Source organism: Molossus molossus, unplaced genomic scaffold (assembly GCF_014108415.1).
Source record: "Molossus molossus isolate mMolMol1 unplaced genomic scaffold, mMolMol1.p scaffold_m16_p_9, whole genome shotgun sequence".
Taxonomy (NCBI): domain Eukaryota; kingdom Metazoa; phylum Chordata; class Mammalia; order Chiroptera; family Molossidae; genus Molossus; species Molossus molossus.
Window position 1 is genome coordinate 102,964,212 of NW_023425403.1, and position 17,764 is coordinate 102,981,975.

The window sequence follows — 17,764 nt, forward strand, 5'->3', positions numbered from 1 at the left end:
CATGTTTCTTGCCCTGTCCAGGCTCTGCTAGGCCTTGGTACGTCACACTCATTCTTTTGCTTATATTGTTTCCAGCCTGGGAACAGCTCCCACTTACCAATCTATTAACATCCTGTCTGACTTTTCCACTGCTCAGCTCAAAGCCCCCCTCTTTCTTGAAGCCTGTTAAACGTGTTCACTTCCCTTGGACTCCCTTGTCCCTGAATCCTTAAAGCACAATTTGTTTCACATACTTTAGCTTCAAAGCAGATATATCATTTTATATTTTTTTCTTTAGTTGCTGTTGTCACCAGATTGTTATAATACAGTATATGATTATTACTTTATGAGTCTGATGTTCTCCCTACTGCGCTAAGAGGGCAGATTTTGATTATTACTTTACATTATACTATGTTATACTACTTATACACAGTTATAATGTTATTTAGTGCTTATTCTAGGCTATTTCACTTACTACATCTATAGCCTTGTGGGAATGTGTTTGTATCCATTTCACAGGTAAGGAATCTAAGGTTAGATTATTGTACTGAAAAGTGGGAGAGCTGAAACCCAAGTGTATACGAGGTGGGCACAAGTAGGTTTACAGTTGTTTTTATGAAGAGTAATGCAATAATTAATAAATAATAATGCAATGATTAATAAATAATTATACAAGAAGAAACTCACCACTGTAAACCTACTTTTGCCAACCCATGTGTATAATCTTCTATAGGCTGCTTGAGACCTAGTGCCCTATCTTATATCATCTACATTCTCTGGTTTCATTCATTGATTCAACAAATATTTACTGAATTCTTATTATATGTTAGAAATTATTTTTGTTACAGATGTTTCTCTTTTTTCCCCATTGACACCCTCCTCCCACTCCAGCCCCCCGCCCCCAGCATTGTTGTCTATGTCCTTTGGCTATGTTTATATGCATACGTTCTCTGGTTTATCTCTTCCTTCCCCTCATGTCCACTTCTTCTGAGGTTTGTCATTCTGAGCCCTACTTCTATGTCTCTGGGTCTGTTTTGTTCATGAACTTATTTTGTTCATTATATTCCACAGATAAGTGAGATCATGTGATACTTGTCTTTCTCTGCCTGGCTTATTTTGGTTAGCATAATACTCTCCAGGTCCCTCTATGTCATCTCAAAAAATAAGAGATCTTTCTTTCTTACAGCTGCATAGGACTCTATTGTGTGTATGTACCACTGCTTTTTTTATCCATTCGTCTACTGATGGACACTTGGGCTGTTCCCAGATCTTAGCGATTGTAAATAGTGCTGCTACAAGCATGGGGGTACATATATTCTTTCTAATTGGTGTTTCAGGCTTCTTAGGGTATATTCCTAGAAGTGGGAGTTCAATTTTTAATTTTTTGAGGTAACACCATATTGTTTTCCATAGTGGCTGCACCAGTCTGCATTCCCACCAGCAGTGTACTAGAGTCCCCTTTTCTCCACACCCTCGCCAGCACTTGTTGTTTGATGATTTGTTGATGGCGGCCATTCTGACAGGTGTGAGGTAATACCTCATTGTTGTTTTAATTTGCATCTCTCTGATGATTAGTGATGTTGAGCATTTCTTCCTATGTCTCTTGGCCATTTGTATGTCCTGTTTGGAGAGGTGTGTATTTAGGTCCTCTGCCCAGTTTTTAATTGGGTTCTTTGTCTTCCTTTTGTTGAGTTGTATGAGTACTCTATATATTTTGGAAATTAACCCCTTCTCTGATGTATCATTGGCAATGATGCTCTCCCATACAGTGGGTTACCTTTGCATTTTGATGGTTATTTCTTTTGCTGTGCAGAAGCTTTTTAGTTTGATGTAATCCCATGTGTTCATTTTTTCCTTTGTTTCTGTTGCCTTAGATGGTATATCAGTGAAAATTCTACTGCATATTATGTTCGAAATTTTGTTGCCTACATTTTCTTCTAGGATTTTTATAGATTCACAGGTCATATTTAAGTCTTTTATCCATTTCGAGTTTATTCTTGTGTATGGTGTAAGTTGGTGGCATAGCTTCATTTTTTTGCATGTAGTTGTCCAATTTTCCCAACCCCATTTATTAAAGAGGCTGTCTTGACTCCATTGTATGCTCTTGCCACCTTTGTCAAATATTAATTGAGCATAATGTCTTGAGTCAATTTCTGGGTTCTCTGTTCTGTTTTGTTGATCAATATGCATGTTCTTGTGCCAGTACCAGGCTGTTTTGATTACAGTTGCTTTGTAGTATAACCTGATATCTGGTATTGTGATCCCTCCTACTTTGTTCTTCTTTTTCAAGATTGTTGTGGCTATTCAGGGTCTCTTTTGGTTCCATATAAACTAATGGAGTGTTTGTTCTAGTTCTGTGAAATATGTTTTTGATATTTTAGTGGGGAGTTGCATTGAATCTATAGATTGCTTTGGGTAGTATGGACATTTTAATGATGTTATTTCTTCCAATCCATGAACAAGGTATATGCTTCTACTTTTTTATATCTTCCTCTATTTGTTTTTTCACTGTCCCATAGTTTTTTGTGAACTGGTCCTTTACTTCTTTGGTTAAGTTTATTCCTAGGTATTTTAATTTTTTTGTTCCAATGGTAAATGGTGTTGGTTCTTTTTTTATTCTCTCTTTCTGTGTGTTCATTATTGATGTATAAAATTGCCATTGATTTCTGGATGTTGATATGTATCCTGCTACTTTGCCAAATTAATTCATTAAATCTAGTAGTTTGTTGATGGAGTCTTTAGGGTTTTTTGTGTACAATATTTGTCATCTGCGAATATTGACAGTTTCACTTCTTCCTTTCCAATTTGGATTCCTTTTATTTTTTCTTCATGTTTGATTTCTGTGGCTAAGACTTCCAGTACCATGTTAAATAAGAGTGGTGAAAGTGGACATCCCTCTGTTGTTCGTGTTCTTAAGGGGAATGCTTTTAGTTTTTGCTCATTGAGTATGATGTTGGTGGTAGGTTGGCCATAAATGGCCTTTATTATGTTGACATATGATCCTTCTATTCCCACTGTGGTGAGAATTTTTATCAAAAAGGGATGCTGCATTTTGTCAAATACTTTTTTCAGCATCTGTTGATATGATCCCATGATTTTTATTTTTCATTTTATTTATGTGATGTATCACATATATTGATTTATGAATATTGTACCAGCCTTGCATCCCTGAGATAAATTCCACTTTATCATGGTGTATAATTTTTTTAATATATTGCTGGATTTGATTTGCTAACATTTTGTTTAGGATTTTGGCATCTCTGCTTATCAGGGATATTGGCCTTTAATTTTCTTTTTTTGTAGTGTCTTTATCTGATTTTGGGATTAGGATTATGCTGTTCTCATAAAAAGAGCTTGGAAGTCTACCTTCTTGAATTTTCTGGAATAGTTTGAGGAGAATAGGTGATAGTTTTTCTTTGAATGTTTGGTACAACGCCTCTATGTAGCCATCTGGACTAGGCCTTTTGTTAACTAGGATTGTATTGATTACTTCTTCTATTTCCTCAATTGTTATTTGTCTGTTTAGGTCTTCTGACTCTTCCCAATTGAGTGTTGGAATAGTATATGATTGTAAGAATTTGTCCATTTTGCCTAGGTTGTTGAATTTGTTGGCATATGATTGTTTGTAGTATTTTCTTACAATCCTTTGTATTTCTGTGGTGTCCGTTGTTACTTCACCTCATTCTTTTCTGATTTATTAATTTTTTTTCTGTCTCTTTGTTTCTTGGTGAGTCTGGGTTAAGATTGGTCAATCTTTTTTTTCTTTTCAAAGAAACAGGTCTTGGTTTCATTGATCCTTTGTGTGTGTTTTTTTTAGCCTCTATGTCATTTATTTCTGCTCTGATTTCTATTATCTTCTTCCTTTTACTAACTCTGGGTTTTTCTCTTTGTTCTCTTTCTAAATCTTTAAGTTGTTGGTTAGATAGTTCATTAGAAATTTTTCTTCTTTCTCAAGGTAGGCCTGTATTGCTATGAATTTCCCTCTCAGGACTGCTTTTGCTGTATTCCATAGATTTTTTTAAAAATTATTGTGTGTTCTATTTTATTAGTTTCCAGGAAGTTTATGATTTCTTTCTTGATCTCATTGGCAACCCATTCTTTGTTTTTAATTTTTTTTTTTTTTTTTTTATCCTCACCCGAGGACATTTTTCCATTCTTTGTTCAGGTAGAGTGGGAGGGAGAGAGGGGAACAGAGAGAGAGAGAGAAACATCGATGTGAAAGGAACACATCGAGTGGCTGCCACCCACACAACTGACCAGGGCCGGGGACAAACTGCAACCGAGGTACGCGCCCTTAGCGGGAACCGAACCCGGGTCTCTCAGGACCGCAGGCTGACGCTCTAACCGCTGAGCCAAACCGGCCAGGGCCCATTCTTTGTTTAATAACAAGCTATTTAGCTTCCATGTGTTTGAATGTTTTTGACTGTTTTTATTGTAATTGATCTCTAGCTTCATGCCATTGTGATCTGAGAAGATGTTTGATATGATTTCAGTCTTCTTGAATTTGTAGAGACATACTTTGTGTCCTAACTTGTGGTCTGTCTTTGAGAATGTCCCATGCACACTTGAGAGTAATGTATATTCTGCAGGGGTGAAATGTTGTGTAAATATCAATTAAGTCCAACTGATCTAGTTCGTCATTTAAGGACTCTATGTCCTTGTTAACATTTAATGTAGAAGATCTATTCAGTGGTGTCAGTGGGGTGTTAAAGACACCCACTATGATTGTATTGCTATTGATCTCTACCTGGTAGTCCTCCAGAAGCTTTTTAATATATTTTGATGCTCCTGTATTTGGTACATATATGTTTACCAGGGTTATATTCTCTTATTGGATTGATCCTTTTAATATTATGTAGTGACCTTATTTATCTCTTATTATGGCCCTCGTTTTGAAGTCTATCTTATCACATATGAGTATTGCTGCACCAGCTTTTTATTCATTTTTATTTGCCTGGAAAATTTTTTTCCATCCCTCCACTTTCATCCTGTGTGAATGTTTTGTTGTCAGGTGGGTCAGCATATATATATATATATATATATATATATATACACACACACACACACACACACACACACACACACACTCATACTTTTCATTGGGGCATTTAAGCCATTTACATTTAAGGTTATTATTGATAGATATTCATTAGTTGCCATTTTTATTTTATGCCTCTGTTCCTCTTTCCCTCTCTCTGTTTCTTCTTCTTCTTACAACAGTTCCTTTGGCATTTCTTGCAGTGCTGGTTTGGTGGTGGTAAATTCCTTGAGCTTTTTTTGTCTGTGAAGCTCTTTATTTTACCTTCAAATTTGAATGATAGCTTTGCTGGATAGAGTAGTCTTAGAGTCAGACACTTGCCTTTCGTTACTTTGTATACTTCATGCCACTCCCTTCTTGCCTGTACCGTTTCATTGAGAAATTAGCTGACAGTCTAGTGGGAACTCCCATGTAAGTAACTTTCTGTGTCTCTGTTGCTTCTTTTAAGATTCTTTGTCTTTAATGTTTGTCATTTATGTATGATGTGTCTAGCTGTGGGTCTTTTGGGATTCATCTTGCTTGGGACTCTGTGTTTCCTGGACTTGTGTAATTTTTTTCTTCACCAGATTAGGGAAGTTTTCTGTCATTTTTTCATACAGGTTCTCTAGTCTTCAATTCTTCTCTTTCTGGTACCCCTAAGATGCGAATATTGTTACTTTTCATATTGTCCCAAAGCTCCCTTAAACATTCCTCCTGCTTTTTATTTTTTTTTCCCCATCAATTTGTTGCTCTATTTGGGTGTTTTTTTTCCTGCCGTGTTTTCTAACTCACTGATTTGGTGTTCAGCTTCTTCTAATCTACTATTGAATCCTTCTAAGGTATTTTTCATATCAGGTATGTCATTCTTTATTTCCACTTGATATTTATTCATAGCTTCTACCTCTTTTTTAAGCTGATGTAGTTCCCACTGAGGTCTTTATAATTCCCATTAAGTTGCTTGTAGTTCTCACTAAATTGTTTGAGCACTGTTAAAATCATTGCTTTGAATTCTTTATCTGACAAGTTGCTTGCTTCTATTTCATATAGTTTCTTTTCTGATGATTCTTCTTTTCTTTCATTTGGGTGTTGTTTGTCTTACCATTTTAGCAGTCTGTTAGTTCTTGGCCCGATGAGGGATGTTGGGATGTGTAAACAGGTAGTGTGTATCAAATAAGGCTGCTGGGCCTCCCAGGCTGTTTTGGTGAGTGGCGCCTCTTGCCTACTGTGGGTCCTGGAGGATTTATAACCGGCGGCTGGTATTGGTCTGTTGTGGTAGGTACTGCTGGGGTGCGTTCGTCCAGCTGGCGTGCTGCTTGGGTGCATGGGTTCAGCCCATGTCCTGCTGAGGTGTATGGGTCCCGCTGGTGTGTTGCTGGAGTGCTGGGTTCAGCTAGTGTGTTCGTGAGGTGCTCTGCTGCCTGGTGGGGTTCAGCTTCTGATCATTCGCTGCTGAAGCTGCTGGGGGCGAGTGTGAGCTCCCATTTTGTGCTGCTATTGCTGCTGCTGTTGCCAGGGCATGCCTTCAGCTCCAATCCTCTGCTGCTGTGGGGTCTGGGCATGCTCAGCTCCTGGAACTTTGCTCCTGCTGGGAGAGGGGCTCCATTCCAAATCCTCTGCTGCAGTTGTCAGGGGTGGGTCTCCACGCTTCAGCCTTGCTGCTGCTTGGGCTGAGGCACCACTCCTGATCAGCCTCTGCGGATGCCGCTAGGGATTGGTCTCAACTGCTGATCTGTGCTGCTGCTGTCTGGGGATGGATGTTTGCTCCCGAGCGACAGCTGCTGTGGGGGGTGGGGCTCCACTCCCGCCCAGTCACTGCTGCTGTGGGGGAAGGTGCTGGGCTTCTAAGCTGGCGCTACTGCTATGGAGGTGGTGCTCAGCTCTGATCAGGCTTCTGCTGTGGGGGTGGTGTTTGGCTCCCGACCGGTTGCTGCTTCCCTGAGCAGGTACTTTGACATTTGACAGTACCATCACTGTGTGCTGGTCCTTGTTGACACAGTAGGGTCCACTGGTCCGATGGTGCAGGCACACTGGTAGACTGAGGTCGCTTGGCCCTAGCCGCTTCCCACTGCCTCTACCCAGAGAAGACCAGGGATCTTCCAAAATGGTGGGGCCTTCTGGCCACGCAGGGAGAAGCACCCTGACAAGTTGCTTACCACGGTAGCTGGCTGTTCCCTGTCCACAGCACAGTAACCCTCTGCCCCATGTTTCTGCACAGCTTGAGGTTGCTCATCCACACTTGCATCCACTCACACTCTGTCTCGCACTTGCTTACACTCTCACACACACCCTTACTCTGGTCCTGCCCACCGCCATCTTCTTCAGACTTATCAAATTCTGGATATATAGTAAGGCTTTTGGCCTGAGCAACTGGACAGACAGTGAGTTATTGTCAACTAAGATGTGCAGACCAAGAGCTTGGCTTGGTTCAAGTTCAGTTTGAGATGCCAATTGCTGTTCAGGTGGCAGTGTTTGATAGGCCGTTATACACAACTGTGGTGTTAAGGCAAGAGTTCTGAGATGGAGATATAAATTTGGGGCTTTATTTAAAGTCATGAGATTACCAAGGGGGTGAGTGCATTTAGTGAGAAACCGAAGTCCATGGACTGAGCTCCGGGACCCTCCAAGCCTAAGAGGTCACAGATATGAGGAAATACCAGTGAAGGCCACCAAGAAGGAGCAGTCTGAAAGGAGAAAAGTGAACATAGGGTGTCGGCCTAGTAGCCAAAGGAAGAAAAATGATTAGCTGACTCAAATGCTGAGGACAGGTCCCAGCTGAAGAAGGTTGGGGGTTGACCTTTGGTTTGAGTGATACGTATTGGAGGGCACTGGACCTGCCACAGAAAATGTCCATTATCATTACCAGCAAATCACCATCACTAAGTGGTTAGTGAGATCATGTATAGGTATGTTTGGAGTTAAACAGTTGTGCATATTGTCAGATAGGGTGTGACTTGTGTCCTTCGAGGATTTAAAATTTCATTGGGGAGCTAGGTTTGTACATGAAAAGATAAATAACAATACAGGTTAGTGTCTTTTCAGTGCCAGTGAGTAGTATAGACAAAACAATGCCAAAGGATTTTAGGAGTTTGGGAAGTTTATCAGATGCTTGAGTGGCTGTTGAATGTTTCAGGAGGGACATGAGACTTGAGTTGGGCACTTGAGGGATGGTGAGCTTTCAAGAGACGAAGGTGGAATGACGGTAGACAAAGGTTAAGGTGGGTGTTGATGTGACAGGTAAATTAGGAAATAATTTTCCAGTTAGGCACTCATTTAATCCGGGGGTTTCAAACCTCTTCTTTTTACTATCACAGTTTTCTAGTTAGAGTCATTGAGGTAGATTTTTTTCATATATAAGATAGTTTGAAAACCAAAATGGGTAAAAGTTAATTTAAAAAATGGTTATTTAGAAACAAAAAGGATATACAGAGATGTATTTGAAAGCAGTTTTCTGTGGCAGCTGGTATGATATCCTGAAATGAAATTGTATTGTAAACTAAATAACAGGGGTTTTTTTTAATTCCAAATACCATCTAATGTGGTGCACAAGGCAGAACTTACAGGATTACTGAGTACAAGGCTTGTACTTAGTGCAGTGGCAGGAACCTCTGGCTTCTTGGTTCAGGTTAACCTCCATTCTTTCCTCAGCCTTTCAGTTTACTCAGGAAGCAGTAACTTACATCGAAGAGGGCAAAACCTGAAAACCGTATAAAAGATCATCTGGCAAATACAGAAACAGTGTTTGTGGCAAACTCTAAAATACATATAAAAGCTCTATAAATCAATGGCGCAAATGCTAAATTCAAAAATACACATGAATACTTTCCTATCATGGGGAATAATGGTAATTACACTATACCATATGGCTTTATGAGTTTGTAAACTATTAAGATTTACAGCTGAAATATTTTAAGTGTTTTTAAAATTTTAATAGGTCTTTAAATTTTAATGTTCTAAGTTTGCTATATATTCTTTTGGTATTGATTCTGAATAGAATACTCTGCAGCTGTGTATTAAAAGATAGATACCCTAAAAAACATTGATTTTTAAAATCTGTATTTCAGTGAATCATGCTTTTAAATTGCACTGAGTTTTATAAACAAATCAGTCTAGCTGTCTCTTTAAAACTAAAAAAAAATTAGACATGTCTAAGTAACTTTTTTTTCTTACGCATATTAGATAGAAACAGTGTGAAATTTGAAATTTTTCCTTTAGCCTCCTATTAACTCTTCATTTGGGGATATAATCTAAGCCTTTGGTTATTGCTTTGTCAGTTGAATTTGTTTTTCTGATAGGGAAATTATTACCTAGAAATATTTATTATGTGCCTAGTATATGTAGCAATCCTGCTTTCCCTTTGAAAATCATCACTTTAAGGGCACTGTAGTGTATAATGATCATCAGCTTACAATTTTAACAGGTATGTTCATTTCTTTATGTAGTTAAAGATATTTTCTTTTGGATTTTATTTTTAGAGACTGTCATGGAGTTCCTTGAAAAACTATCTGACAAACTTTCGGAAAGGTTGGTTTTTAATTCTACTCTTTAGAATATATGTCCTTTGTTTTTATTAAATACTTGATTTATAAAAACTTAGGAAGTGACCTATTAAGAATGTAAGTGTTGGAAAATTGAGACAGATCTATGGACAGTTGATCAGCAGACTAAACTGTGAGATATGCTTTGAAGGCACGTAGTTGTCTTTCTAAAGTGACGACTTTGAAAACTTAGGCTGTCCCCTTTGATTAATAATTTGTCTTTAGGAAATCATCATTAATGTATAAGTTAACAATTTTCCAGATGTTTTTGAAACTATATATTTTAGTTTGTACCACCCATTTTATGACAAGTTTAGAAAATAGTATTTTTCTTCTTTTGGCCTAAATATTGGCAGCCCACAAGTCTGGTAAACCGGCCTGTGTTTTGACCTTGTGTATGTTGAGATATTCGTGATACTCTGCGTCACTGTTTGTCAAGCGGAGGTATTTGCTCTCCGCAGCGAGGCCTTCGGAGCACTCATCCCTTCCCCGCTGCCCGCTCTGGCGGTCACTGGTCCTTTGCTGGCAGTCCGCCGCTGTTTGCTCAAGGGACGGGGCTCCAGTAGGTGCCAGACACCTGGGATTCCAGGAAGGACAGGCCATGGTTTGTAAACAAAAAGGTCATGTTCCAGAGAAAGTCCAGAACCGTATGATTTCACTCATGTGGGACATGAAACTGAAAACAACAAATGGACAAACAAAAATTATTGACACAGACAATAGCATGGTGGTTACCAGAAGTAGAGGGGCCTGGGGGAGGTGGTCAAGGGAGTAAAGGGGACAAATATGCCGATAGAAGGAGATTTGACTTTGGGGGGCACACAGTGCAGTATGCGGATGACGTACCATAGATTGTACACCTGAAACCTGTATAATTTTATTAACCAGTATCACCCCAGTAAATTTAATAAAAAAGAAAGAGGGTTGTGTTTTCTCATTTCTTTCTTATAATTCTGTCTAAAATTTTGTTTGCCTTTTTGACTACACAAACATGTTAAATTTTAGCTCAAATGTCCATTTTCTATTATAAACTCGTGCCTTAGAACCCAGTTCTCTCTACTTTGGGTTATATTTATAAATTCTAAACTTTTTAAATGCAGTGAACCACTGTGGCTTTGATAAAATGAAGAGTACATGTTAATTATGCAGTTATTTGAGAATTTATTCTACTTTGCTTTGTTGGCTAAGTGTTAGTATTCTTTCTTCACTTGTATGTACCTTAGATTATATTTTGAGCAAACATCCTCAGATTTTTAGTTATCTATAGGAGTTCATTCTAACAGAAACTTTATATTCCACAAATATTAAGCATGCGTTTGATTATTGTCCAGCTAGAGTTTTTCTATAGGGGAGAAATTATGAATAGTAATCTTAAATATAATCAATGTTAATATTCTTTTACAGAAAGCAGTATGTTAGTTTCATACCTTTTTAAGGTATAATTAAAAGTAGTGATTTAAAATTTGTGGATTTATACTTTGTATATTTCTGTTACATTGTTAATTTTTCCAAGCTTTAGTACTTTCAAGATATTATCTGTCAAGATGCTTTTTTTTTTTAATCCTCACCCGAGGACATTTTTCGATATTTTGTTCAGATAGAGTGGGAGGGAGAGAGAGAGAAAGAGAAACATCGATGTGAAGGGACACATCGAGTGGCGGCCACCCGCACGACCGACCAGGGCCGGGGACAAACTGCAACCGAGGTGCGTGCCCTTAGCGGGAACCGAACCTGGGTCTCTCCAGACTGCAGGCTGATGCTCTGACCGCTGAGCCAAACCATCCAGGGCTCAAGATGCTTTTTTAAGGTAGAAATTGCCATCATTTACTGATGATATATATTTCTCTCTCTTCTAACACATGTAAAGTTGGGATTAATACTGTTTTGTTTATATTTGTACTACAGATTACTTATAATTTTATCATGTGTATTGGAATGTAACATAAGGAAACTAGTTGTTTTTATCATATAGTTACTAAAATTTTTTCCTAACATTAATGACAAACCTGTGTTACAGAACTCTAAAAGATTTTGAGATGATACGAGGAATGAAAATGAAACTAAATCCTCAAAATTCTGTAAGTAACTCTGTTGGAACATTTTTATTATAACATAAACAGTCTATCAGCTGAGGTCATTATCTTCTGCCTAGAACTTTCCTGTGATATACTGAAAGCGTATGTTGTTTTGTTTCTGATCCTTGGTTTTGGTGAATAAAGGCATTTAAATATTTGATCCAGATGTCTGAGTCTGACATTTCCAGGAAATCCAGTATATCTTGGTTGGTTAGTGGACATAATGTATATGTGCACACACACACACACACATATAATAGTGTATTAACACATGTATGTTAATATACACTCATGCAAAGTTTGTCTCCATTCGGTAGAAATCGGCTTCTCTGCTTGAAGCAACTTTTCAGGAGCCTTGGTGTGGGCTTGATCTGGCAGGCGACCATTTTATCCATCAGTGTTAATGTTGCAGTTGACTCATTTGTTTGCTAATTTATGGAACTCAAGTAAATAAATTGATATTATTGACAAAGTATACCCGAAAAATACCTGTGTTGTTTTTAATCCCAAGATCAAATGATTACATGATATTATAGTACAGACTAACGTGTCTTTATGGTCAGAATGCTGGCCAAGTGATTGGGGTGCCCTGAGAGTAATGGGACTCCAGGTACTAGGACCCTGCTTCCCCTGTGGTGTGAGGGCGCTGCAGGATTGCTGGGGTGGTCTGTGCCATTCTTCTGTGGGTGCTGCTGTATCAGCTTCCCAGATGCAGCCACTCAGAAAGAGATGAATGTTATCAAATTCACCTGTTCCTAGAGTAGCATGTCAGTTTTTCAATTTATGGTAGGAGCTGTCTCTAGCAAAGTAACTAGTCATCTGTATACTTTGGCTTGGTAGGCAAATCCACTTAAGAAACTAGGTAATGAGTCAGAATTAACTTTGATAAATGTAGAAAGAGAAAAAATAAAATGTGTTGCCAAACGCTAATTTATTAAAAGTTAATATGACTTGAAACTGTCTTCCCTAGACATTTTTATATAGCTGTTGATGAAGGTTATTCAGCCAGGTATTTGTTAAATGCCCATCTTCTCACAACGTCTGTGTTTGGGTGAATGGCCCCACTGTTCACCCTGTTCCTCGACTTATACCAGTGATTCTCAAAGTGTGTTCTCTGGGCCAGAAGCAGTAGCATCGTCTGGGACCTTGTTGAAGTACAAATTCACGAGCCCACATGAGGCCCACTGAGTCCTAGGTTCCGTAGTCTGTTTTTTAGCAACCCCTCCAGATGCCTTTCCCACCCCCTTATAATAATTTATCAAGTCCTATAGATTCTACCTTCTTGAGAATTCCACCTTTCTTCCTTTTCATGTTCATTGCCACAGCCCTGGTTGAGGTCATTATTACTTTTCACCAAGGTTGTTGCCAAACTGGTTTTTGTCTGGCCTCCCTCAAGACCATCCTGGATTCTGAGTGCCTAGCAATGTGCCTAGCTCAGTGTTAGACACAGAGTAGGTACTCAGAGTGAATGAACGAATGAATGAATGAATTGCCACAAGAGGGATTTTTCTAAAAACCAAATCTGATCCCGTCACTCTCTTGTTTAAAATATTTCAGTTGTGCCTTGTAATTCTTCGATGTCTCCCTATTTCTTAGCTTTCCCACCCAGCCCTTGGCGAGTTTGACCCTGCCTGCTGCTCCAGCCTCATCCGCTGCTGCCCCTCTCAGCCACGCTAGTGTCCTTTCTGGCTGCTAATGCCAGTATGGTGCTCATGTACTTTCTTCACTTAGTTTAGCTTTGCTTTCCTTCTTTTGTTCTTCAATTCTAACTGATACCTGTGTGCCAGCCAGCATGGTAGTAGCTTCCAATGATTCACAAATACCATACATAGGAATGCCTTTCCCCCTTTCTCACCTGGATTAAGTGACCCATTCTTCAAAACTCAACTTACCTTCATATATTTCCTGGTCTTCCATGGTGATTTAAATACCCTTCTCCTAGCCCTGTGTCACATGGTACGACGTCACAGACAGGGAGTACTGTTTGTTTCCGTGTTCTCAGATTGTTGACTCCTATCTTTCTACTGCGTGCAACATCATTGGCTCCTTGGCACAGGGGCCATGTCTGATTTTTTTTTTTGTACCCTTGGATAGAGCCTGTACTCTGGCATCTAGCAGATAGTAAGTGATCATCTGTTGAAGGAAGTATGTGCCAGGAACTGAACAGTCTGGGCTAGAGGTCCAGGGATGCTGTTCCTGACCTTCAGGAACTCATGGGGAGAAAGAAAATAAACCTACAAGCATCTTACATTGGTGTACATGTGTGATAGACATATCATCATGGACCACGAGAAAGAACCCTTATTATTCAATGAGACAATTTTTAAACTGAAATTTGAAGGATAATGGTAATAAGGATGGAAGCTAACATTTGCGGAGCTCTTACTCAACGCCAGGTGTTCTGTTTGATAGTCTAAGTTCGTTACGCAATCCTGTTTGGAAGGGGCTGTCGACTCATTCAGCAAATAGCTATTGAGTGAATACTGAGTATCGGCAGTGTCCAGGAGGCCACCAGGATATAATAGGGGAAAATGCAAACAAGTTTCCTGCCCTCATGAGGTTTATATTCTAGGGGAAGAAAGCATAGTAATCACGTGAAAAAAATATATATATTAAAAGCTATAGGTATAACATTGAAGAAAGAAATTCAGGAACTACTGTGTTCATGGATTAGAAGAATTAACATTAAAATGTCCATATTACCAAAAGCAATGTATAGATTCAGTGTAATCCCTATTAAAATAGCAGCGTTATTTACAATAGCAAGATCTGGAAATAGCCCACTGTCCCCATCAGCAGATGAGCTGATAAAAAAGCTGCGGTACATTTACACAATGGAATACTATGCAGCTGTTGAAAAGAAGGAACTCTTACCCTTTGCAACAGTATGGATAGACCTGGAGATTATTATACTAAGTGAAATAAGCCAGTCAGAGAAATATGTGGAACCTAATGAACAAAACAAACTGACAAACAAAATGGAACCAGAAACATGGATACATGGAACAGACTGGCGGGGGCCAGGGGAAGGGAGCATATGTATATCCCAAGAACACAGACAATAATGTGGTGAAGGATTGCGGGGGAGGGTGTGGTGATGGTGGATGGAGTTGGGCAAAGGAGGAGAAAGGGGGGACATGTACAATAATGTCAACATTAATTATTTTTAATAAAGGTGATAAATAAAGGCTATAGGGAAAATAATGCAGAGAAAAGGGGGTGGAGGTTGCTATTTTATATGTATTGGTCAGCAAGAGGACACTTGAGCAGAATCTTGGAAGAAGTGAGGAGCACACCATGGAGACACTACGGAGGAGGGCATTCTGAGAGAGAGGAAGCGCAGACCTTGGCAGGAGGCTGCCCTGTGTGGTCAGGGAGCCCGAGGAGGCCCGGGTGTGCCAGAGGAGGAGGGGGGGAGGCGCAGGAGGCGGGCTCAGGCACCAGTCTGGGTGAGAGCAGGTCACTTAGGAAATGGAAAGCATCCTTCCGCAGAAATCACTTTTCCAGGCCTTAAACCTAGTGTGGACCAAAGACTTGAACCCAGGCAGTGTGACTTTGCAGGCTTGTCTCTTAAACACTCTGGTCAGCTGGACAGTTTGTGGGGAGGATGGTCCTTTGGGCATTCAGCTTTTCTTCCCCCTTGTTCTGCACCAGTTGTCAAGACAGCTGTTACTACGGTATTTCTCTATGACATATTTTCTTTGCCAAGATTAGAGTTAATTCTGCTTTAGTTACATTTTAAAATGTTGCTTTCACTTTTGGGATCCACCCTAAGCTTCTTGCTTAGGTTTAGAAAGAACCTAATCTTACCTTTAGTACACTAATCTCACCTGCATTATGTTTTATGGATTAATACATGGGTTACATTTTGGGAGAAATTTTAGCATGGCTAATTTAATCTATTGATATTGACTTTTATTAGTTTACATTTAGAATGACATTTGTTTACCTTTTCCCCAGATTATGCCTTACTTCTACCTCTCTACACTCCTTGATTACAGGAAAGTTAAAATAGAGAGGCAGGTATTTCCTGCCAAGTCATTAATTTTTAGGGTTTTATAGAAGTTTACTGATAGAGCAAGTTTACATTTTATGAACTAGCTAAATTTTTGATAAAAATTGTGAAGTAGTCAATAATTTTCATAACAGTGAAGTTTTTCATTGTAGGAATTAATGCCTTGGGACCCCCCCTACTACAGTGGTGTGATTCGTGCAGAAAGGTAAGTTTTTTTATAAGAAACAAATTAATATTTATTGAGCACTTTGCACATTAATTATGCAACTACTTTCCTTACTCAGTTGCCCACATTACAAACCTCTGTCTTCTCAAGTTTGGTCCCTCTTCTGACATGGTCAGCACCTGCCCACATTCTTTCATTTGAATGACGAAGCTGTGCTCTCAGTTGTCGTGTGCTGCTGTACCCCGTGCCCACAACCTTTCCACGGCTTATGTCATTTCCTTGTTTAGGACTTTGAATACCTGCCCGTACTTCTGAGTCTGGCCTCTCCCTTCCTGTGTGTCGCTTCCATGTTCTCTCTCTAGACTGAGCATTTGGGGGGCGGGGATTTGCTTGAACCCTTGTTGTACCCCCTTTCTGGTTGAGGGTAGCTGCTCAGCAATTATTTGTGAAACCAGTGAAGGAATAAAGTAATATTTGGCATGATGCTGTGTGATTGTCTGATGTTTTCTCATTTTTATTTGAACACTGTCAGCACGTTATTGGTAGATCTGGAAGGCTATAAATGAAATAAAGACTCAGGAAACGTAAGTTGATTGAGGTATTCCTCTGGCTTTGTCCCAAGCAACTTTACATGCACAGTAGGAATTTTTAAAAACTAAGAATCCTGCCTTTTAACAAATCATTAACATTTTTCTTTTTTCTTTTTTTTCAATCCTCTCCTGAGGGGTTTTATTGATTTTAGAGAGAGAGGAAGAAGGAGAGAGAGAGAGACATCAGTGTGAGAAACATCCCTTATGCATCAAACCCGAAATGTAGGTATGTTCCCTGATCTGGGATTGACCCCGAAGCCTTTGGTGCATTGAGCGGCACTCCAGCCCATGTGTCACCTGGCCAAAGCCGGCATTTTTCTCTTACAGTTAATTTTTGAGGTATGTAGTTTAACGAAGAGTTAAGATTGATTTCGGTAATGGGAGAAAAAGGTTTTGGGTCTTTTTCTTCATTAAAGCATGTTGGCCTATCTCATGGTAATATATTTATTTGATTGATATTAAACTTTAAAATGTTTTGTTACATGTATTATTTAAACATCAAATACTAAGTACCTCACTAAAATTAGACTTTATTTGAATGATTTCTCTAGCGTTTGTCACAAACAGAAAACAGTAACTTTTTATGTTCTTTTCTGCACCAGCAGGAAGACGTGCTTTAACTTCAATGTGCTGAAAAGTCCTCACACTTCAGTTTTACTGTTTTCCCCTCTGTGGCTTCTTCATTATATCTCTGTTCCCCAGATCAGTTTTTTGACTAAGCAAACTGTCTCATAACCAGTACTAATATTTCATCAACTATTTTTTATACTTGGATTGCAAGTTCAGCATGTCATCTTCTCTAAGAAAGCACATAAATGGTAATTAAAAATCTGTACCCCTGGCCGGTGTGGTTCAGCGGTTAGAGCATCGGCCTGCGGTCCAGAGAGACGCGGGTTCGGTTCCCGCTAAGGGCATGTACCTCGGTTGCAGTTTGTCCCCGGCCATGGTTGGGTCGTGTGGGTGGCAGCCACTCGATGTGTCCCTTTCACGTCGATGTTTCTCTCTCTCTCTTCCTCCCACTCTATCTCAACAAAATATTGAAAAATGTCCTCCGGTGAGGATTAAAAAAAAAAAAATCTGTAATAATTTTATTATGGTGAACAGTGAGTACTTAAATGTATTATAGCTTAACATAAGGTATTTTTCACTAATGTGTTTTATGGCTGCAAAACTTCAGATCCTGCTCCCTATAGTTGCATAAAAATATAATTTCTTCTTTTAAATTCTTTCAAAGAAAGATTGGCTTGGTTGGTTGGCTTATTGAGATGTAGCATAAAGGAATAGTAAACATTGTTTTCTTTTTCTTTTTTTCCCAATTTATCTTCAGATAGAATGGGAGGGAGGGAGAGAGTGAGAACCATTGATGTGAGAGGAACACATCGACCAG

General features: G+C 39.2%; 1 protein-coding gene across 5 annotated transcripts in view; it reads left to right on the forward strand.

Moving 5' to 3' along the window:
- The window catches only part of LOC118622623 (mitochondrial intermediate peptidase), a 176,240-nt gene that overhangs the window by 30,479 nt on the left and 127,997 nt on the right, over positions 1 to 17,764 (forward strand). For all 5 annotated transcript variants that reach the window (XM_036250048.1, XM_036250047.1, XM_036250044.1 and 2 more), the window contains exons 8-10: positions 9,469 to 9,517; positions 11,549 to 11,609; positions 15,774 to 15,826. In XM_036250048.1, coding sequence (XP_036105941.1) covers positions 9,469 to 9,517; positions 11,549 to 11,609; positions 15,774 to 15,826 — 163 coding nt within the window. The remainder of the gene's footprint in view (positions 1 to 9,468; positions 9,518 to 11,548; positions 11,610 to 15,773; positions 15,827 to 17,764) is intronic.